Genomic DNA, 23,393 nt, shown 5'->3' with positions numbered 1-23,393 from the left:
ACCCTCAGTCTACGTGACTAGACTGGACTTGTATTTCAAGTCACAGTCTCATGCTTGTTTCAAAGACACCTTGCGTAAGTTGTTCTTTTTCCGAGAAACTCACCTTGGAATGTGGCAGCCCGTTCCTGTGGAGCCTTTTCTGTCCCACCCAGTCACCCTGTCACTCTGTCACCCTGTCACTCTGTCTCTGTCAAGCTGGTCATGTGTGGCATTCTTCAGCAGGGCTCCCTGCCTGTTAAACAACTGTGGTATGTGGTTTTGCAACCATGTCATACAGGATGACGTGCAGAATGCCGTGTGTGAGGAACCGCCCCCTGTGGCGAGGCTTGACGACGCGTGCGTGTGTGTAATCCCATCCTCCCCCTTCTTCTCCCCCTCCAACACCAAACAAAGGATGGCTGGAGGGGAGCTCTGTTTTAGTTTAAAGCTCTTGTCATCTTCCATACACATCACATGATGCTGGGCAGGATGCACTGTCATGCTCGAGAAAAGAAAGGTTTCTTATTTTGCTTTTAAGAAGAGAAGGGTGCAGAGTATTAGATGAAAGTTGGATCCGTTTGCGGCTGGTGATGGTGGTTATGTGTCCTGGTCCTCTGAGTGTTTGAAGGTTGTGTTTCAGATGGAAACACAGACATGGTGATCCAGGATGGATGGGGGGGGGGGCAGTTAAGAGGCTTATCACCCAGCCAACCAAGCGCCCACCCACTTACCAACAACCCAGTCACCCCCTGACTCTTCCTCCTGCCCCAATCCCAGATGCCCCTGCCCCCATCCCAGATGCCCCTGCCCCCATCCCAGATGCTACATACCTCCTGCCCTAGTCCCATGCCAAAAGCCCCACCCAAATCACCAACCACCAATCCACCTCCTGCCTCTTGCCCCATGCCTCCTGTCCCTGTCCCCATCCCTGATGCCCCTGCCCCCTGCCCCTGCCCCCTGCCCCTTCCTCCTGCCCCCTGCCCCCTGCCCCCTTCCTCCTGCCCCTGCCCCCTTCCTCCTGCCCCTGCCCCCTGCCCCCTGCCCCCTGCCCCCTGCCCCCTGCCCCCTGCCCCCTGCCCCTTCCTCCTGCCCCTGCCCCCTGCCCCCTTCCTCCTGCCCCTGCCCCCTTCCCCCTGCCCCTTCCTCCTGCCCCTGCCCCCTTCCTCCTGCCCCCTGCCCCTGCCTCCTGCCCCTGCCCCCTGCCCCTTCCTCCTGCCCCTTCCTCCTGCCCCTGCCTCCTGCCTCCTGCCCCCTTCCTCCTGCCCCTGCCCCCTGCCCCCTTCCTCCTGCCCCTGCCTCCTGCCTCCTGCCCCCTTCCTCCTGCCCCTGCCCCCTGCCCCCTTCCTCCTGCCCCTGCCCCCTGCCCCCTTCCTCCTGCCCCTGCCTCCTGTATTATAACTGATGACACAGTACATCACAGACTCCTGACATGTTCTGCATTTTGTTCTGGACCACAAGAATTACACAAAACCTAAAGTTGGAGATTGCATACAAAGTGTCAGTTTCCTTTTCTTTTTGCAGTATGTGTGACCAGATCTTTGCCAGTGTGGATCAGGAATGTGGACACATTCAGTAATCTGCTGTTGGAAACAAGATACAATCAAACAGTAAATGTCCATTTGGTGGTTTCTGTATTTTCAGAACCATCAAGCCAGGTAGAATCACCTGTTGACCATGTACCTTCTGAACATCATGTGAACATTATGGATGTAACCATTTTATTGACTTTTCCCTACGTTTTAACTTCTGTCTCTGAGATATGTCGGAGAGAAGGTTCTGTGAATCAAGTCAGCTTCTCAATGTATCTCGCTTCCTTGGAAAATGTCAAGTATTTCCTGAAGTCAGTTGCCTGTGGGTTTTAAAAGCTACCTTCAGTTCTCTCTGCCGTTTAAACGAACAAGGGATTTCCTGCCGTCCCAGACCTGTAGGAACCTGGGAGGGAGGGAGGGAAGGTGGCAGGCTGGCTGGCTGGCTGGCCGTCTCTTGACGTCTGGTTGAACCTCTGGAAACAGATTCGCTTCTACAGCTGGAAAGGAACCAGCTGGCCAGCTGTCAGGTTCCCTTGCCAACCCTTCTAACCCAGAGAACACCTGTGGGAGGAAACTCTGCTGTTGACCTCCACTTGGATCAGCCAACCATGTCCTCCTGCAGAGCACTGCTGGAACGGCTGCTGACTGGAACCGGCAGGTAGTAACCGTTAGGGAGCATAGTTCCCTTAATGCTTCCCTTCAGGACTGTCACGACAACAGGACTGTCAGCCAGGGAGTGGCATGCACCATGAGACTCAAGGTGTACACTGACGATGGTGCAATCTGTTAGTGCTGGACTCCCTTCCCTGCAGCCCCAATCACCACACAAACTACAGGCTTTCAGCCGCTTGCATGACTAGTGTGTGCGTGTGTGTGTGTGTGTGTGTGTGTGCCTGTGTGTGTGTGTGTGTGTGTGTGGCGTCCACAGCGTTGAGAGCCTCCAGCTCTGCTAGAGGAGGAACAGTCTCTCTCACTGGTTCTGTCCCAGATACGACTGATCATCACTGTGATCACCAAAGACAGGCCGTTTGGAAAATGAAAAAATGAGAGCTTGTGAGAGTGACCCAGAACCAGGGACCTTATTTATAGGACGTTATAATAAGATCTAGATCAAGGAGGTGCTGCCATCTATCTAGCTCTGTTTAGTCAAGGATCTAACTCCAGCTGCTCTCAGGTTAAACACTGTGGAGGAGGTGGTGGTGGGGGTCATTGTGTCATTTGATAGTTGTGCTGTAAGCCTTGAGCCATGAGTGTGCTTGTGATATGCTAGCCACACTGAGGCACTGAATAACAAGGTGTTTAAAGAAACCGGCCTGGCTGGTTCCAGTCATATACGTGTGTGTGTGTGTGTGTGTGTGTGTGTGTGTGTGTGTGCGCACTCAACCAATATGTATCACCCTGAGATAGTTTGCATCTATGTTGCATACACCCAACACTTCCTCCATGGGGTAGAAGCTGTAAGCATGTGGGTCACATTTTGTATTTCCAGGGGAGTTTTAGTGTAGTGTGCCATGTCAGTGTATGAACGTTCAGTAAATAGTCATTCATATCTGGCTGCATACAGCACAACTAATGGATGCCCTCCATTAAAGTTGCACCAAATGAAGTTATGTAACGGACCAGTCTGAGACAGGCAGATGAATACATGGACCTGAATGGCGCTTGGCCCCCAGCCACTGTCTGCACAACACGAGGCCAAAATATGTCCAGTTCTTCTCTGGATTCTGTGTTGTCCTCTTCTGTGCTTAGCTGCAGTGTTTCCTGTCTGTACGTGGCTGTCAGAGCCACGCTGGGCTCTGGTCACCATGGCTCTGGTCACCATGGCTCTGGTCACCATGGCTCTGGTCACCATGGCTCTGGTCACCATGGCACCAACAGGGGCTGCCATGTAAGCCAGTGTGTGTGCTGCCTCCAGCCTGGGCCCGCATGCTCTCCACAGTGTCTCCATGGAGAGCAGGAAGTCGGGGGAGGTTGTGTGTGTGTGTGTGTGTGTGTGTGTGTGTGTGTTAAACGATAAGAGAAAGGCCAGTGACCATGAGCTGTAGAGAAAGGGGCAGAGCAGAGATGACTGTTTACCTAGTTGACACGGTTGGAGGCCACGGGAGGCTCTCCAGGGAGCAGAGGGGGAATCAGGGAAGCTGGGAACGCCGGTGGGAAGGCTCGTGATGACGGTGATGGTGGATGAAGAGCAGAACAGGGTCTGGTCAGTCACAGCAGAACAGGGTCTGGTCAGTCACAGCAGAACAGGGTCTGGTCAGTCACAGCAGAACAGGGTCTGGTCAGTCACAGCAGAACAGAGTCTGGTCAGTCACAGCAGAACAGAGTCTGGTCAGTCACAGCAGAACAGGGTCTGGTCAGTCACAGCAGAACAGGGTCTGGTCAGTCACAGCAGAACAGAGTCTGGTCAGTCACAGCAGAACAGAGTCTGGTCAGTCACAGCAGAACAGAGTCTGGTCAGTCACAGCAGAACAGGGTCTGGTCAGTCACAGCAGAACAGGGTCTGGCCAGTCACCTGAGATGTGAGGAGATCCCAGGCCACACAGCACAACACCAGCCCCTGAGGGAGCTGGGTCGTATGGAGGAGGGCTAGCAGCTCTGGCTCTGCATGGCCTTGACATTCCATGTTCCAAGCTACGTTTTGTATCCCATAAGTACACTTTTCTTTTTGCTTTTGGAATGTTATCTGTGTCTGGAACTGGGTCAGAATGCATTGAGAGTGTTGGTGTGTGTGGTCCTGAGGACAGGTGTTATGGTATCCTCCCAGTAGATACCAGGTAGGTCTATCTCTTCTGTCTCCGAAGCCTGATAGCATCACTGAGCATGCTCGGACATGAATCCTGTCTCAGGAAGCTACTGTCTGAATGACAACATCCAAACAGGAGGTTCCAGGCTCAGTGTGACTACAGTCAGGCTCAGTGTGACTACAGTCAGGCTCAGTGTGACTACAGTCAGGCTCAGTGTGACTACAGTCAGGCTCAGTGTGACTACAGTCAGGCTCAGTGTGACTACAGTCAGGCTCAGTGTGACTACAGTCAGGCTCTGGCACATTTGAACAGCTGGAATCATCATCAGAATGATCCTTGATTCCAGACCCTCAGTCTTTTTCTCTGTCATTTACTGTGGAGGAACTGACTTTCATATCAGTGTGGACAGTCACCTCCCTCCTCTGGTGTTGGCAAGACTTCTCTCTTTAGCTGAACTTGCCAATCCTCTCTGAACAGTTCAAAGTGCACACACAGTAGGAACACAGTTTCTGGAAGAACAAGGTGTCCCAGAATGTCCTCCTGTCTCTCCTCCTGTCGGTCCTCCTGTCTCTCCTCCTGTCTGTCTCTCCTCCTGTCTCTCCTCCTGTCTGTCTCTCCTCCTGTCTCTCCTCCTGTCTGTCCTGTCTGTCTCTCCTCCTGTCTGTCTGTCCTCCTGTCTGTCCTCCTGTCTGTCCTGTCTGTCTGTCCTGTCTGTCTGTCCTCCTGTCGGTCCAACTGTCTCTCCTCCTGTCTGTCCCTCGTTCAATCACAGCTTCCTCAACCTGACATTCCTGTCACCGCCCCTCTGCAGACACATCTAACCCTAACCCTAACCCTAACCCTAACCCTAACCCTAACCCTAACCCTAACCCTAACCCTAACCCTAACCCTGCTCTGGTGACTAGTCTGTGAGGGGGATAGTGTGCTGTGCTGGTATGTTTGTGTATCTGCACGTTTGCATGCATCTATCATGTGACTGTAAAGATTCCTGCTGGTGATCTGCAGGGCGAGTCTTATGAGTCGTGGTCACGTGGAGAGAGGGAACAGCCATGACTGTGCTCAGATCAAACTCCTGTTTGCCTAAGGGGTTCCTATCACTTGTTCACTGTTAAATGATTTGGTCATCAGTCTCTGCTCTCCACTCCTGTTTGGCCAGGAAATGTGCTGTACTGGACAGCTAAATGCACAGTAAATGTTGTCTTAAACTGGTCTGGCTGAATCTGTAGTCCAAAGTGGGTCCTATCAGAGGTGTTCATGTGTGATCACATCAGCTTGATGGGGATTCTGCTGCTTGCCCTTCATCGGACACCGTATATTTCCTGTCTGACCACAAGCTTTTGTCCTTAAGACAAAAAAAACACGTAAAAACCACAAAAAAACATGCTCTCCAACTCTGTTTTTAGCTCTGTGTGATGTTCCTGGAAAGTGATCCAGTAGTCTTGATGTGAACAATGGGGCCCTGTGTGTGTGGAGTGGAGAGCAGGTGTAGGGCTAGCCACTCCTGGGCCAGGTGGAGGACTGCTGTCCTGGGCCAGGTGGAGGACTGCTGTCCTGGGGCTCAGCCAGCTGCTGCAGACACGCCCTCACACTGGTCCTTCTGAGACGTGAAGGGTAGACCTCCCTCCCTCCCTCCCTCCCTCCCTCCCTCCCTCCCTCCCTCCCTCCCTCCCTCCCTCCCTCCCTCCCTCCCTCCCTCCCTCCCTCCCTCCCTCCCTCCCTCCCTCCCTCCCTCCCTCCCTCCCTCCCTCCCTCCCTCCCTCCCTCCCTCCCTCCCTGGGGGGGGGTGTGTGCCTGTCTGAGATGATGATGAACCCCTGCCCCCCTGTCCCCAACACTGCCCCCCCTCTGTCTGTGACACCCTATGAAGACTGTGTCAGTGCCCTGGCTGCTGCTGCTGCAGTGCTGAGAGAGGCAGTCAGCTCATCTTCATCTTGAAGGGTCTTAACAATCAGAATCAGTAGCGATGTGGAAGAGCTCCTCTTGGTAGCCCCCTGCTGATTCTCTGTCATGTCACCCCCTTGTAATTACCTGGGAACTGCCTACTTGTGATCACACCTCTTAGAGAGAGAGTCTAGTGATTCCTCCGTCTTCACGTGCTGCGACTCCTCACAATCTGGGTTGTGTTACCGGCTGGTGTCTCTGCCATGGAACTGGTTCAGCCAGAGTTTAAACTGGGTCAGCGACTAGAGTGGTGAAGTACGCAGGTCTTAATCTTTGATGTTCAGCAAGTGGAGGACATTCCACGCTGGGTCTTACACTCCTCCAGGGATTAGCTTGGACTAGGGACACATAGATTGGATTGCCGAAGCCACGCCCAGCCCTGTCCTTCCTGTATTTCCGTGTTGTGTTCCTGTAGCCACGCCCCTCTGCCCTAGCCACAACCCAATCTGAAGAAGCCGACTTTTGCCTTCTCACCCTGTATTTAGTTTTTCTCCCATTCTGCGGGCGGAACTCACACCCATGCCGCCCACACCCGGACGCACTGTGTGGGTCAAACAACGAATTTGGGTCACTAGAATCTAGAATCACTAAGACGAGTTGAAAGGCCCAAATCAAACCATTGTTCAGGATTGTGGCTCCCCCTAGTGGTGGTTCAGGGAGAGAGCGAGACAGCGCCCTCTAGTGACAGCCCACAGTCCCTTCACACAAGTAGAAATGGAAAACGGCAGACGAGGCCTGGGTCTCATGCGTGTCCTCGTCTCAGGCCTGGGGGCCCTGAGGTCACAGCAAGGAGGAACAAGGCCTCATAGGGGAGATACCCTCTTTATCTGCCCCCAACACACACACACACACACACACACACACACACACACACTGGGGACGAGGGTGGCAGGAGGTTGCCACACAGGTCTATTTATAGAGTCTGTAGGCCCGTCCCTGCAGCTGCCTCTATCCCGCCTCCCTGTGTTCCAGCCAGGGTCCTATCACGTTACCCCCTACGCCCTCCCTACTGCCCCCACGCCAGCGTACTGCCCCCGGGTAACCACACCGTCTGGAGTGACCAGCTCCACGTCTGAGCCCACGTCCTGCTCTGTCCTTATCCAGACGAGAACATCTCCAACTTCCTGACGACCACAGGCAGGTACAACCCCAGGCCTCATCCTGCGAGGAAGGTGTGTGTGTGTGTGTGTGTGTGTGTGTAGCACTTCCACCAGGGCTCCGCTTGCGTCTCAGAATGGCCTCCTCTGCTGCTTGAGTTATTAATAGTGAAGGCCTCACATGGAGGCTTGGCTAGAGATGGTGCCTCCCAGCCACAGTCTCCCCTGCTCTGTGCTCTGGGTGCTGTGCTCTGTGCTCTGTGGTCTGGGTGCTGTGCTCTGTGCTCTGTGCTCTGGGTGCTGTGCTCTGGGTGCTGTGCTCTGGGTGCTGTGCTCTGGGTGCTGTGCTCTGGGTGCTGTGTGTGCTGTGGTTGTGATGTGAAACTGGGAAGCAGACAGAAGAGGAATTCATAAACGGCACTTCTACACACCAGGACTGGACAAGGCTGCATGTTTTGAGTGACAGTCTTGGAATTGGCTTAGGGTTAAGGTTAATATTTTCTTGTGATGTCTTCAACATGGGACTCACTCGCCCTATATTGTTGTTAGTGTGTGATTACTGTAAGAGCGCTGAGCCAGCCTGCAGCATGAGTTGGTGACTTAGATAGAGACCACTGGCCAGTCTGGGCCAGGATGATGATCACATGCTCGTCATCGCTACACATGCTAGTGGATGTTATTATAACAATATCTAAATAGAGCCACATCATTATTTTCACTTCATATAGAGATTCATGCATTGATAGCTGTAATTCCCACTTCTCCACTTCTCTCCTCCTCCCGTTCTCCATTTAATCCTGTTTTCCATCTCCGTCCTCAGTGCTGCATGGTCCTACTGCCTGCTGGTGTCTCTCTTCTAGTTTGAAGACCAGCAGTCCTTGCCCCCTTTCCTTCATCTCTAACCCTCACTCTTCTCCTTCTTTCTACCGGTCCTTGTCGTTATCAGGCCCCCATCCCATATTCTCGCTCTCTCTTGCTCTCGCTCTCTCTCTCTCCCTTCTTTCTCTCTCTCTCTGTCTCTCTCTCCCCCTCCTTTCTCTTCCCCTCTTTCCTTTCCTCTCCCCTCCTCTCTCATTCTCCTTCTCTTGTTGTTGTCTCTTCTCTCTCTCTCACCATCCTGCTCCCCCTCCATCCATCCTTTATCTCTCTCTCTCACCATCCTGCTCCCCCTCCATCCATCCTTTATCCCTCTCTCTCACCATCCTGCTCCCCCTCCATCCATCCTTTATCTCTCTCTCTCACCATCCTGCTCCCCCTCCATCCATCCTTTATCTCTCTCTCTCACCATCCTGCTCCCCCTCCATCCATCCTTTATCTCTCTCTCTCACCATCCTGCTCCCCCTCCATCCATCCTTTATCTCTCTCTCTCACCATCCTGCTCCCCCTCCATCCATCCTTTATCTCTCTCTCTCACCATCCTGCTCCCCCTCCATCCATCCTTTATCTCTCTCTCTCACCATCCTGCTCCCCCTCCATCCATCCTTTATCTCTCTCTTTCACCATCCTGCTCCCCCTCCATCCATCCTTTATCTCTCTCTTTCACCATTCTGCTCCCCCTCCATCCATCCTTTATCTCTCTCTTTCACCTCGCCCAGCTCCGCCCATGACCTCTGGCTCCTCCCATGGCTTTCCCACGCTTTTCTTTCTGAGAGCAAAAGGGACGTGATGTTTCATCCAGGTGTTTGAGGCATGACCAGTGTGTCAGCATGCCCTTTGTCACGCTGGCTGTTGTGGTCTTACACTGCGTTAGCAGCTCTGCATGTCTTCTTTCTCCGTGTGTGCTTGACCACTCTCTCCTGACCACTCTCTCCTGACCACTCTCTCCTGACCACTCTCTCCTGACCACTCTCTCCTGACCACTCTCTCCTGACCACTCTCTCCTGACCACTCTCTCCTGACCACTCTCTCCTGACCACTCTCTCCTGACCACTCTCTCCTGACCACTCTCCTGACCCTTCTCCTCTGTAGGTCAAAGTCGATCCCAAGCCAAACGTAAGTCCCTTCACCTCTGTGTTTGACCAAATACATTTACATAAATACATTTACATGTATACATTTGAGCAGACTCTCATCCAAATCGACGTGCAAATAGAACACACATAGCAAGGGGATGAATGATGAATTCTGAGAATAAAAAAAAAACTTGCAGAATAAATATGTTTGTATGCAGGGCACAGCACAGAGCAGCATGTTGATATGCAGCAGGGCTGCGTCGCTGCTGGGAGACAGGGCTTCATACAGTACAGTATACACACAGGGCATTCAGCGTGACAGCCTCTGTTCTCTCCTGAACCAGAACCTCGTCCTGGTATTATTCATTTAGGAAAACAGAACTTAATCTCATCTGGAGACAGATCTGTTAAAGGGGAATTTTTCGAGCCAACACCCCCATGACAAAGTTCCTGACCCCTGGTTGGGTTTTATCTCTGGGTTTCTAAAACTGTTATGCAGAACATTTAGGACATGAATTACTCAGACGGAGGAGGAAAATGCCAGCTATGAAATGAATGATGTGTTTTAAGCGAAGGGATGGCTGAATGAGCTGCAGCCTGTGTTGTAGAGAACAGCTGCTTTCTGAAGAGCATTGTAAGGAATGTCCAGGGCTGTGTTAGTGAACAATACTCTGCTCTCTGCTCTCTGTCAGGACTGGATGTTGACATTGTGTGTTCATGGTGCTGACCAGGTCACCCTCCCCTGTGTGTGTGTGTGTGTGTGTCCAGTCTGACGGTGAGGAGTGTGAGAGGAGTGTGTGAGGGGTCAGTCTGACTCAGCTAGTCGACCCCGGCCTGCTGAACTAGCCAGAGACCCGACAGGTCAGAGAGCTATGGGAGGCCCAGATCCTCCAGCCTCATCCTCCGCTCCCCCAGCCTCCTCCTCCTCCGCTCCCCCAGCCTCCTCCTCCAGTCAGGAGGCCACAGACCCCACTGGCAGGAAGCTGGTGAGGAGGGTGGTGAGGAGGGTGATCCCTAGGGTGGACGAGCCATCAGCCTCCACCCCCACCCCCGCTTCCTCCTCCACCTCCTCCACTTCCGTCCCCAAGACGGCCAAGGCTGTGGGCTTGGGGAAGCGGGAGGAGAAGGATGACATCTCCTTGGGGCTGTCCAGCCTGATGGGGCGCGGGAAGACCAGGGAGCACAGGCCTCGCCCCCGCACCCAGGACCACAGGGGGGAGCAGGAGGTGGAGCAGGAGGTGGAGCAGGAGGTGGAGGAGGAGGGGAGGGAAGACAGCGGTGGTCAGAAGCCGTCCGAGGAGAAAACTGAGGAGGCGCCCCCCTCCACCCCAGCCCCTCCCACCCTTACTCCTCCCACCCCAGCCCCCCCTAAACTCAACCCCTTTGCGCCTGTACCTGGGTTCATCCCTGCCCCCAGACCAGACCCCCTGGCCAGACCTCCAGGGTTCATCCCTGCCCCCAGACCAGACCCCCTGGCCAGACCTCCAGGGTTCATCCCTGCCCCCAGACCAGACCCCCTTGCCAGACCTCCAGGGTTCATCCCTGCCCCCAGACCAGACCCCCTTGCCAGACCTCCAGGGTTCATCCCTGCCCCCAGACCAGACCCCCTGGCCCCCCCTGCAGGATTTATCCCTGCCCCGCGCCCAACCGCCGTGAAGAAGACAGAGGTAACCAGGGCGGACACACTACTACCTTACTGGAGCATGCTGTCAGACTAACCACATCACTTCCTGTGTGCTCATAAAACCACTGGCTCACGGTGGCATGTTTTCACTGCTGTGCTCACATGTTTCAGCTCAGACCAACTTCCTGGTTTCACCAAGTTTCTCGTCACAGTGAGACTTGAGTTTCTCTGATGCAACCAAGCCTTGAGGAGGGGAGAGAGGAGGGGAGAGAGGAGGGGAGAGAGGAGGGGAGAAAGGAGGGGGGAGAGGGCGGAGAGGAGGATAGTGTTAATCAGCAGGAGAACAGAGAATAACTGGAAATGTTACAGTGAAATGTTACAGTGAAAGGTTACCTCCCAGATGGCAGCCTACAGGGTTTTCTTCAACTGGAGTTGGTTTGAGGAACACGGATGTTTGGAGAACTACTCACTGGTTTCTAATGAGTTCTGAGCATGCTCAGTACTGTAGGTTTGAGCATGACGTAGAATGGTGTGCAGTAGAATAACTTGTGGCTTACTCTGGAAGCCTTTTTTGTGTGAACAGTGTGGATATCTCGTGATAACTTGGTGATAACTGACTCACCTATGGTGTGTGTTAATGTGTGTGTGTGTGTGTTAATGTGTGTGTGTGTGTGTTGATGTGTGTGTGTGTGTGTGTTGATGTGTGTGTTGATGTGTGTGTGTCAAGGTAAAGGCAGAGTTGCGTTCGTCAGCGCTCCCTGTGGGGAAGCTCTCCTCCAGGAGCTCCTCCTCTCTCCCTGAACAGGTGTGTGTTCAACACCCTCGCCACACCTTCCACACACATGGCTGTCCCAGGGGTCCCTCCAGCCTCACAGCACCAACCCCTGTGCAGACTGTGTGTGTCTCCTCCACCCAGGTTCCCTCCAGCCTCACAGCACCAACCCCTGTGCAGACTGTGTGTGTCTCCTCCACCCAGGTTCCCTCCAGCCTCACAGCACCAACCCCTGTGCAGACTGTGTGTGTCTCCTCCACCCAGGTTCCCTCCAGCCTCACAGCACCAACCCCTGTGCAGACTGTGTGTGTCTCCTCCACCCAGGGTCCCTCCAGCCTCACAGCACCAACCCCTGTGCAGACTGTGTGTGTCTCCTCCACCCAGGTTCCCTCCAGCCTCACAGCACCAACCCCTGTGCAGACTGTGTGTGTCTCCTCCACCCAGGTTCCCTCCAGCCTCACAGCACCAACCCCTGTGCAGACTGTGTGTGTCTCCTCCACCCAGGTTCCCTCCAGCCTCACAGCACCAACCCCTGTGCAGACTGTGTGTGTCTCCTCCACCCAGGGTCCCTCCAGCCTCACAGCACCAACCCCTGTGCAGACTGTGTGTGTCTCCTCCACCCAGGGTCCCTCCAGCCTCACAGCACCAACCCCTGTGCAGACTGTGTGTGTCTCCTCCACCCAGGGTCCCTCCAGCCTCACAGCACCAACCCCTGTGCAGACTGTGTGTGTCTCCTCCACCCAGGTTCCCTCCAGCCTCACAGCACCAACCCCTATGCAGGGTCCACAACTGATCCCCACAGAGGAGAACCATCAACGTCTGAGGAAGATCTTTGATGGGATTGATCCTACTGTACGTCCCTCCCTCCCTCCCTCCCTCCCTCCCTCCCTCCCTCCCTCCCTCCCTCCCTCCCTCCCTCCCTCCCTCCCTCCCTCCCTCCCTCCCTCCCTCCCTCCCTCCCTCCCTCCCTCCCTCCCTCCCTCCCTCCCTCCCTCCCTCCCTCCCTCCCTCCCTCCCTCCCTCCCTCCCTCCCTCCCTCCCTCCCTCCCTCCCTCCCTCCCTCCCTCCCTCCCTCCCTCCCCTGGTCTGCTGTTGCCCTGGCTTGTCTTGTGTCTCTCCTGCCCCTGCTCTGTGAGCAGGGAGGACAGGTGGTCTGGTGTTGGGTTACACCTCTCGCCCCCAGCCAGCCAGCCCCATCCTGGGGGTTACACCACCCACAGCAGGACTTCAGTTACACTTTGGACCTGGGCCTGCTGGCCAGCCAGGCTTTGATACCAACTATAACTGTAGTCCAGGGGTCTCCAACCCTGCTCCTGCACAGCTACAGTCCGTTGGGGTGATTCTACAACTCTAATCTAGCCCACCTGATTCTGGTGATGAGCTGGGTGATGTGTTGAACCAGGTAGATTACAAAAAATCCTTACAGGAAGGAAGCTCTCCTGATCTGGTCTGGTCTGTCCTCCTTCCTGTCTCTTGATTTTGACACAAGAGATGCAGGAGTGCTGCTTGTCTGTGCCGAAGCCTTGAGTTGTCGCTGATGTTTGTCCCCCCTGCTCCCAGATGGACCCCCGTGGGTGTTTTGGGTGCTGGCAGGACACACAGGGAAGCTCCCTGGAGCTTTAGACGTTAGTTTGGGGGAGAAGGACACTGTGAACCCACTGTGGAGTACCGGCACTGACACACACCATGATTAAAGACTTGTTGGTTGATATTTCAGTGTGCGCCAGTCCCTCATTACCGTCCTCCTGATCCTCTCCTCATCACGGCTGGTCCTCTCTCAGCCCAGCAGAACACTGTTCTGCTCTCAGCCCAGCAGAACACTGTTCTGCTCTCAGCCCAGCAGAACACTGTTCTGCTCTCAGCCCAGCAGAACACTGTTCTGCTCTCAGCCTCGGTGACCAGGTCCACTGGAGCATCCATGACATGCTGTTGCTGTTGGAAGCGCTTGACTTGGACAGTGTTGTATTTCCTGTTTTCTATTCTGTCTGGTACTCTGACCTGTGTAAATGTGTCTTCCTCCTCCATATCTCTGTGTCTGGCTGCTGTGTGTGTTGCTAACCCCAGCTGTCTGTGGCAAAAAGCCACGCCCCCTCCGAGGTACGGCCTGCCCCCCATCACACCTGTCGGCAGGTTAGCCCTCCCCCCTCAGCCTGTGGGCGGGGCCTGGCTGGGGTGTGTGCTCAAGTGTCCTGCCGCAGTGTAAGCCTGCCTCCCTCCTCTGTCGCCCCCCCATCACCCCCCCCCCTCCATCACCCCCCCCTCCATCACCCCCCCCTCCATCACCCCCCCCTCCATCACCCCCCTCCATCACCCCCCCCTCCATCACCCCCCCCTCCATCACCCAGGTCATGACATCATGTTGTAGGCTTGCGTGTGTAAGCATTGGCAGTGACCTCACTGTTGACCTCTGACCCTGACCCTGTTCCATCCTACTTCAGACTAAGGAGGACAAGGACCCTGTGGCCATCCTTCAGGCAGCCCACTCTGCTGCCTCCCAGCCCAAGGTCTGGCCTCCACTGTGCCCCGCCCTCCCTGCATCCTCCTCCCCCCTCCCTGCATCCTCCTCCCCCTTCCCCCTCCTTGCATCCTCCTCCCTCCTCCCCCTCTGAGATGCTGTGCGTGTTCACAGAGACTACTTCCTCCTCTGGGATGTTGTCTCTGTGACACTAGTGGAATACTAAATCTCAGACAAACAAAACAAAGATCATATCTACTCCGTCTAACAGTGTGGGGTGTTGAGGTCCTCAGGTGTGTAGTGAGTACAGGGTTGACCTGTGCTGTCTTGCTGTTTGGTGTTTGTTGAAGAGACCTGTAAGCATGACCTCACCGAGAGGAATGTGTTGTGTGTTTGATGTCTCGATCCTCTTCCTGAAATCTGCAGGTGTGTCGTGCGTTAGATGGTGCTCAGTGTGTCGTGCTCTCTGTGTTGCAGGTGAAGACCGAGGAACAGATCACAGCAGAGAAGACCTGGTACGGCACTGACAAAGTCTGGCTGGTCCACAAAGATGGCTTCTCCCTGGGTCAGTAGAGCTTGCAACCAGGACAACTGGTCCCGCAACTCACGATGAGCTGTGCTGTTCCACGACATTCACAGATGGATGGATAATTAAATGGATGGATGGATGTTGGGATCTTGACTCTGTGGTGGTCTGATGTGTGTGTGTGTGTTTGGTGATCTGATGTGTGTGTGTGTGTGTGTGTGTGTGGTGGTCTGCAGCCACGTTGCTGAAGACAGAGGCGGGCTCTCTGCCGGAGGGGAAGGTGAAGATCCGGCTGGAGAGTGACGGCTCCCTGCTGGAGGTGGAGGAGGATGACGTGGAGAAGGTAGCAGCTCTGCCCCACCCTCTCCTACCCCACCTTCTCCTGCCCCACCCTCTCCTACCCCACCTTCTCCTGCCCCACCCTCCCCTGCCCCACCCTCCCCTGCCCCACCCTCCCCTGCCCCACCCTCCCCTGCCCCACCCTCTCCTGCCCCACCCTCTCCTGCCCCACCCTCTCCTGCCCCACCCTCTCCTGACCCACCCTTTCCTGCCAGCACAATCTCATCAAACATCCCAAAGTTCTTCAGTGTGTGATGTCATCAATGTGTGACTGCGTGCAGGCTAACCCCCCTGCGTTTGACCGCGTGGAGGACCTGGCGTCTCTGCAGTACCTGAACGAGTCCAGTGTGATCCACTGCCTCCGGCAGCGCTACGGGGCCAGCCTGCTCCACACCCACGCTGGGCCCAGCATGGTGCTGATCAACCCTGTCAGCAGCCCCTCCATGTACTCTGAGAAGGTGGGGACCTGGGGGCAGACGCCTGGGGGGCGGGGCATGTTGGGAGGTGGGAATTGGGATGGAATAAACCCTTTTTCCCGTCTGTTTCTCTTTTCTCTCCCCCCCAGGTGATGCACATGTTTAAGGGCTGCAGGCGTGAGGACACGGCACCACACATCTATGGCGTGGCCCAGGCGGCCTATAGGAGCCTTCTGACCACGCGGCAGGACCAGTCCATCGTGCTGCTGGGCAGGACAGGCAGCGGCAAGACCACCAACACACAGCACCTGGTCCAGTACCTGGTCACCATCGCCGGCAGCTCCGGCAAGACCTTCTCCGGTTGGTTTGGAGAAACCAAACATGGGAAGCCCCTCCTCTGGTGGCCAGTACATGTGAGATGTCATGGTGTGATGTCATAGTGTGAGGGCAGCGTTGTTGACTCTGTGTCTCCATGTGTCCAGCTGAGAAGTGGCAGGCTGTGTACACCATCCTGGAGGGCTTTGGGAACTGCTCCACCACCATGAACTCCAACGCCAGCCGCTTCTCTCACATCGTCTCCCTGGACTTCGACCAGGCAGGCCAGGTGGCTTCTGCTTCCATCCAGGTACTGCTGTGTGGCAGAGTGTAGACTGGTTCTGCTGTGTGTAGACTGGTTCTGCTGTGTGTAGACTGGTTCTGCTGTGTGTAGACTGGTTCTGTTGTGTGTAGACTGGTTCTGCTGTGTGCTTCCAGACCATGCTGCTGGAGAAAGTGAGAGTGACAAGGCGTCCGGATGGAGAGTCTGTCTTCAACGTGTTCTACTACTTGATGGCTGGAGCTGACAGCTCTCTCAGGTCAGACGAGCTCAAACCAACATGCTCTCTCTCTTTCTCTGTCTCTTCATACAAAAAAAAGCTGTTGTGCGACCATGATGTAGTTTGTTGATGTTAGATTTTTTACTTCTTGAAATTACATCTAAACTGCAAATGGTGTTCATCTGTGTAGATTGTCTTACTGGAAGAAAAATCCATATCAAACTTTTGTTAGCCACAGATATTATTTTCTGCAATAATCGAAAAACCAAATAAAATTATTTTTTATTTCCCATATACTTTTTTTTGTCAAGGGAACCAGGGCGATGCTAACTTCTGGGTTGGCCTATAAAATACGATTTATCTTGAAAGGAGCGACACTCCAAAAATGATATATTAACATTCCATCGGCACTGAGCTGTCTGTGATGCTAAACTCTCAGAGGGCTTCATTAGCATTTAGGTTTTATTAAAAAATAAAACATGTTTTATGCTGAAAAGCATGAAAAATCAGGTATGCTTCTGTAGTCTGGGTGACTGACAGCTTGTCTCTCTTTTTTACCATCAAAGGACTGAGCTGCACTTCAACCATTTTGCAGAAAACAGCGCCTTTGGGATTTTACCTCAATCCAAGGTAAATATCTGGCCAGGACCTTCCACACCTGTATGCTGTTTGTGTGTTACCTATAGTGTCCCTCATCCTCTCCAACCACGTAGCTGAAAGCTAACTCCAAGAAACACTTCTCTCATTTCTTCTTCTTCTCTCCTAGTCGGAGGACAAGCAGCGGGCCTCCCAGCAGTTCACCAAGCTGCAGGCAGCCATGAAGGTGCTGGGGATGTCTGTGGAGGAGCAGAAGGCCTTCTGGCTGGTGCTGGGGGCTATCTACCATCTGGGGGCTGCCGGGGCCACCAAGGGTGAGGACAGCCATGTAGACTAACCCTAACCCTCTGAGCACCTAGCACAGCTACAGCTCGCTAACCCTAACCCTCTGAGGACCTAGCACAGCTACAGCTCGCTAACCCTAACCCTCTGAGCACCTAGCACAGCTACAGCTCGCTAACCCTAACCCTCTGAGCACCTAGCACAGCTACAGCTCGCTAACCCTAACCCTCTGAGGACCTAGCACAGCTACAGCTCACTAACCCTAACCCTCTGAGGACCTAGCACAGCTACAGCTCGCTAACCCTAACCCTCTGAGCACCTAGCACAGCTACAACTCGCTAACCCTAACCCTCTGAGCACCTAGCACAGCTACAACTCGCTAACCCTAACCCTCTGAGCACCTAGCAAAGCTACAGCTCGCTAACCCTAACCCTCTGAGGACCTAGCACAGCTACAACTCACTATTCCTAACCCTCTGAGCACCTAGCACAGCTACAGCTCGCTAACCCTAACCCTCTGAGCACCTAGCACAGCTACAGCTCGCTAACCCTAACCCTCTGAGGACCTAGCACAGCTACAACTCACTATTCCTAACCCTCTGAGCACCTAGCACAGCTACAGCTCGCTAACCCTAACCCTCTGAGCACCTAGCACAGCTACAGCTCGCTAACCCTAACCCTCTGAGCACCTAGCACAGCTACAGCTCGCTAACCCTAACCCTCTGAGCACCTAGCACAGCTACAGCTCGCTAACCCTAACCCTCTGAGGACCCAGCACAGCTACAGCTCACTAACCCTAACCCAGCTCAGAGCTAGGCTCACACAGCAGCTTAAATCCCACTTAATCTGAATTTTTGTCAACTTGTGTGTGTGTGTGTGTGTGTGTGGTGGTGGTTTCTGTGTCGGCTACGTGTGCTTCCTGTGAGGCCAGTGTTCCTTCAGGTGATTACAGGCGGACATGTGCTGTGTTTACTTACCTGGTCTAACGTTCACCTTCTCCGCAGTGTCCGCCGTAGAGGAGGATGGTAAACGATCAGCGCTGGTGTTCCTCTCCTGAGGGATTCTGGGTTGTGTTTTCGTGTAATCTCTTTCCTCTTTCAGGCTCTATCTTTTCCTTGGGTGTTTAGTTGTCACAGCAAAATTCCTAGATCAAGTCTGTTGTAGGATGACAGTAGTATTTACAACTTCTAAAATCAAAACCTGACCCAACAGTTGATGGATACCCTTTCATAGCCTGCTGTGTCATGTTTGAACACAAGATGGCAGCAGGAACCTAACTCCGTAACTTTCCTTCAGTTCTCCATCTCCCTCATGTCGACTATGAAGAGGGCAATGAATCAGACCTATGCTTCACTTACCTCTTCCTAAAGCTTCAAATGAACGCTGTCCCTAAAGCATGAACGCTGTCCCTAAAGCGTGAACGCTGTCCTTAAAGCGTGAACGCTGTCCCTAAAGCATGAACGCTGTCCCTAAAGCGGGAACGCTGTCCCTAAAGCGTGAACGCTGTCCCTAAAGCGTGAACGCTGTCCCTAAAGCGTGAACGCTGTCCCTAAAGTGTGAACGCTGTCCCTAAAGCGTGAACGCTGTCCCTAAAGCGGGAACGCTGTCCCTAAAGCATGAACGCTGTCCCTAAAGCGTGGCTCTCCTCCTTCGTTGTCGTGTTGTTGTGTGTTTGTCTCGTGTTCGAGTGGTGACAATGTATGTGATTGTGAGAGAGCGCTTGTGTAGACACGCATCAAACGCCTGTGTTCAACAGAACACCTGCAGATGCAGTTTTGACGAAGCTCCGATGTTATCTGTTGTGTTCTAACATGTCGTTCTCACTCACACGGTGCATGCTGCTCCTGCTGCTCCGCTTGTGCTGCAGACACAGATGAAGGTAAAACCCTCATTCTTCTTATTTGTATTGTTCCGTCTCCCCAGCTTCTATCTGCGCTCACAGACATTGTGTGTCATTAGCATTTTAATGAAGTTCTCTGTCTTGGCTTTGATCGTCTTCACAACCCTCTTGCTTGTCAAAACATGGAACATGTGACGCTCTAGCGGGCCGATGAAACGGGGAGATCCCAGCGCCTCGCTGTCAGAAGCACGCTGTTTGATGTTCCCCGCTCTCCCTCTCAAGTCAGAATAGATTCCACTCAGTACTGTCGGAAAATTCAAACACACTCCTATCCCCCCTCTCTCATCACCCTTCCTCCAGATTAAAGGGAAAACTCTGTTCAGCAGCTGAGGCCAGTCTTCCAGAAGTTACATCTCAGACTGGAATGAGACTTTTTTTTGGAAGAATTATTTCTTTGTTAAAATGGAAAAAAGAGCTGTCAGATGTTTTCAGAACTAAAACACTAAAATAGTCCTAACCCTAACAGAACTAAAACATTACCACAGTAATTAGTCTGATTGCTATCTCAAAGAAAGAGCAGTGTTTTTGGTGGGTGGCTTTGTGCAGCCTGGCTGTACAATATGGAGTTATCACTGTGCATGTGCTCACATGTTGGGTCAGTGTGACCCAGTGGAGAGCTGTCCTCTGGAAGCCCAGGTCCCCCGCTGGCAGACTGCAGGGGAGATGATGCCTGCTTGTCTTGTGTCCCAGCTGGGCGGAGGCAGTTTGCACGTCATGAGTGGGCTCAGAAGGCTGCGTACCTGCTGGGCTGCAGCCTGGAGGAGCTCTCCTCCTCCATCTTCAAGCCCCAGGCCCCCCTGCCCCGCGCGGGGGCCCTGCGCCCCGCCACCGACGACACTGGGGACGCTGCGGGTATGACACACACATACACACACACACACACTTATTTATATATATATACACATGCTCACACACAGACACAAACACTCATGCACACGCACACACTGTTTCTCATACACACACATTCACAAAGACCCACATGCTCATTACCTTCCCTCTTACTGTTATGGTGTTATAAGCTGTTAATTACTTATTAAGTAACAAATACCACTGTTTAGAGTGGAGGGTTTGTTGTCGTTCTATTAGACGGTGCCCTTCACATGCTAGCTGCCTCTTATAGATTTTTGGCCTCGTATAGTTTCTGTGAGAGCAGAGTGAGAGATGAGCAGAGTGAGAGCAGAGTGAGAGCAGAGCAGAGTGAGAGATGAGCAGAGTGAGAGCTGATCAGATGCTGACCCACACTTCTGAAGGACAGTCAGGTGCAGCAGCCCTCCTCACTGTGGTCCCCTGCTGCAGCGTGACCACTGATCATCCCTAGCAGGTGTACTACACCGTGGGGTCACCATGGAGACTGGGAATGTGTTGGGGTCCTTCTCACATCCGAGATATGACCCGAGCACATCCCCATCTCAGAGATATGACCCCAGCACATCCCCATCTCAGAGAACACCGTCCTCAGCCCCCCCAGACACTGCAGTCTGAACACAACTGTGCCTGCTGGGTTTTGATGCTGCGGATGTGGATGTGTGAGTTACAAGTGTGTGTGGTGTTTTCCTGTGTGTGTGTGTGTGTGTGTGGTGTTTTCTTGTGTGTGTGTGTGTGTGGTGTTTTCCTGTGTGTGTGTGTGTGTGTGTGTGTGGTGTTTTCCTGTGTGTGTGTGTGTGTGTGTGCGCTCCCTCAGCAGGGCCAAAGGCTCCAGCGTTGGAGTATCTAGAAGCCATGGCGTCTGGCCTCTACGCTGAACTCTTCAACCTCCTCATCTCCCTTATCAACAGGTTAGTCCAACACACGTCTCTCTGTGACCTGTCTCTCTGTGACCTGTCTCTCTGTGACCTGTCTCTCTGTGACCTGTCTCTCTGTGAGCTGTCTCTCTGTGAACTGTCTCTCTGTGAGCTGTCTCTCTGTGAGCTGTCTCTCTATGACCTGTCTCTTTGATCTGTCTCTCTGCGACCTGTCTCTGTGACCTGTATCTCTGCGACCTGTCTCTCTGTGACCTGTCTCTCTGTGATCTGTCTCTCTGTGAGCTGTCTCTCTGTGACCTGTCTCTCTGTGACCTGTCTCTCTGTGACCTGTCTCTCTGTGACCTGTCTCTCTGTGATCTGTATCTCTGCGACCTGTCTCTCTGCGACCTGTCAGGGCCCTCAAGTCCAGCCAGCACTCTGTGTGCTCCCTGCTGGTGGTGGACACGCCTGGCTCCCAGAACCCTCGTCTGGTAAAGCAGGAGCGCGGCGCCACCTTTGAGGAGCTGTGCCACAACTACACCCAGGAGCGCCTGCAGGCCCTCTTCTACCAGCGCACCTTCGTACAGGAGCTGGACAGATACAAAGAGGTACAGGAGAGAGCTGGAGTAGACACACATACACACACTCCTAGATACACACACTCATTCATACATACGTTACATAAAAACATACTTGCATACAGTACATACAGACACACTCATGTAAACACACACTCATACATACACACACTCATACATACACACACTCATGTAAACACACACTCATACATACACACACTCCTAGATACACACACTCATGTAAACACACACTCATGTAAACACACACTCATGTAAACACACACTCATGTAAACACACACTCATACATACACACACTCATGTAAACACACACTCATACATACACACACTCATGTAAACACACACTCATGTAAACACACACTCATGTAAACACACACTCATACATACACACACTAACTCAAACGCACACCTGCACACTCCCTTCCGCACTTGTCTGCCACATTCCAGTAACACAACCACAACACACTGTCGACTCCACAGTTACAGTGATGATGAAAAACAGCCTCTTTCCTCCTCCTCCTCCTCCTCCTCCTCCTCCTCTCCTCCTCCTCCTCCTCCTCCTCCTCCTCCTCCTCCTCCTCCTCTCCTCCTCCTCCTCCTCCTCCTCCTCCTCCTCCTCCTCATCCTCCTCATCCTCATCCTCATCATCCTCCTCTCCCCATCTCCTCCCCATCTCCTCCTCCTCTCCTCTTCCCCCTCTCCTCCTCCTCCTCTCCCCCCTTTCCTCCTCCTCCTCTCCCCCTCTCCTCCTCCTCCTCCTCCTCCTCCTCCTTTCCTCCTCCTTCTCTTTTCTGCTGATGCTAGATGTGTACCAATAACAGCTGAAATGAATCATCCCTCTGGTCGTCAGTCCTTGGCCCTGTGGGACTGCTATTATGTAGCCCTGTTTTTAGCACAGTTTATTTCTATTCAGTCCATCCTCCATTGATATAATGGATCTGTGCTCTATTGTCTTATGAAGGGAAATGGTGCTCTCTCAATGACGCTTTCTTGCCCTCATGCCAAACCCCCTGCAGGATCCTTTGTCACAGATTGTGTAAACATATTTCAGACACTCATAAATAATAGATTGTGTTAAATGTTATAACTAATAATAGTAATAATAATAGTAATAACATTGTTAATGTGTGACCATATTTGAGACAGGACAAGTGTTGTTTATGTCTGTGTTCTAAATGACATAATTACCTAATGGACCACTAATACTGTTTTCATTTGTCTTTAATGCATGTTGTTTGTTTGTTACTAATGACTCTCTCTGTCCCATTCAGGAGAATATAGAGCTTGCGCTGGACGACCTGGAGCCCAGCTCCTCCCTGTCTGTAGCTGCTGTTGACCAGGCCTCCAGCCAGACCCTGGTAAGGCGCCTGCACACACCCTCTCCCCCTCCACTGGGCCAGGGGAACCATGGGGACCAGGGGAACCTGGGGAACCTGGGGAACCAGTCTAGGTCCAACATTTTACATTTTAAATGTAATTTATTACCATTTGAAGTCCAGGAACATTGGAACGATTTGGTCTTGCTCCTATTTGGCAGTTTCTAAACCTGTAGTAAATAATTTAAACCTGTATTAAATAATCTAAACCTGTATTAAAGAAGTCCAAGAAGCCTGTGCAGGATGGAGAGGTTGATACCTGCTGGGTTTGACTCTGTGATGAGATTGGTAAAGGAACAATAACTGACAAATGATTGAGCGTGCATGTAGGTGAAAATGGGACTCTTCCACCTGAAGAAATCTATTCTCCTTCACCATTCCCTGGACTCGGATTGACAGTGTTTAGAGTGTGAGGCAGAGGGAAGCTGTCATGATTTCTGTGTGGTTGGTTTGAGGGCTTTGTCGTGTGTAGATTGCTGTCCTAGCTGCAGCAGGGTTCCAGATCAGCGAGTCAGAAAAGAGCTTGGTGACAGATGCATCTGGAACCCCAGCCCTCTCTATCAAACCCCAGAGTCATCAGGAATAGACTGGATCACACACGACCATCTGACCTTGACACCAGACACAAACTCATTGCATGCGTTTAGAATATATTCTGGGAGATACTAACATTCTAATCCCGTGGAATAGACCATCCAAGCACTGGTCTGGATAATCATCCAGACTGATGAA

General features: G+C 53.0%; 1 protein-coding gene across 1 annotated transcript in view; it reads left to right on the top strand.

The window, feature by feature from the left end:
* Nucleotides 1–23,393, top strand: part of LOC146287608 (unconventional myosin-XVIIIa-like) — a 57,263-nt gene that overhangs the window by 3,129 nt on the left and 30,741 nt on the right. The window contains 12 exon segments of the mRNA XM_084697567.1: nt 14,571–14,658; nt 14,856–14,962; nt 15,240–15,416; nt 15,524–15,734; nt 15,857–15,999; nt 16,128–16,228; nt 16,756–16,819; nt 16,956–17,100; nt 19,658–19,819; nt 20,652–20,742; nt 21,104–21,296; nt 22,557–22,643. Coding sequence (XP_084553693.1) covers nt 14,571–14,658; nt 14,856–14,962; nt 15,240–15,416; nt 15,524–15,734; nt 15,857–15,999; nt 16,128–16,228; nt 16,756–16,819; nt 16,956–17,100; nt 19,658–19,819; nt 20,652–20,742; nt 21,104–21,296; nt 22,557–22,643 — 1,569 coding nt within the window.

This window comes from Hypomesus nipponensis, chromosome 5, assembly GCF_054491055.1.
Source record: "Hypomesus nipponensis isolate SF chromosome 5, ASM5449105v1, whole genome shotgun sequence".
NCBI lineage: Eukaryota > Metazoa > Chordata > Actinopteri > Osmeriformes > Osmeridae > Hypomesus > Hypomesus nipponensis.
The sequence above is the reverse complement of the archived record's forward strand: the minus strand, read 5'-3'. Positions and strand labels throughout refer to the sequence as shown.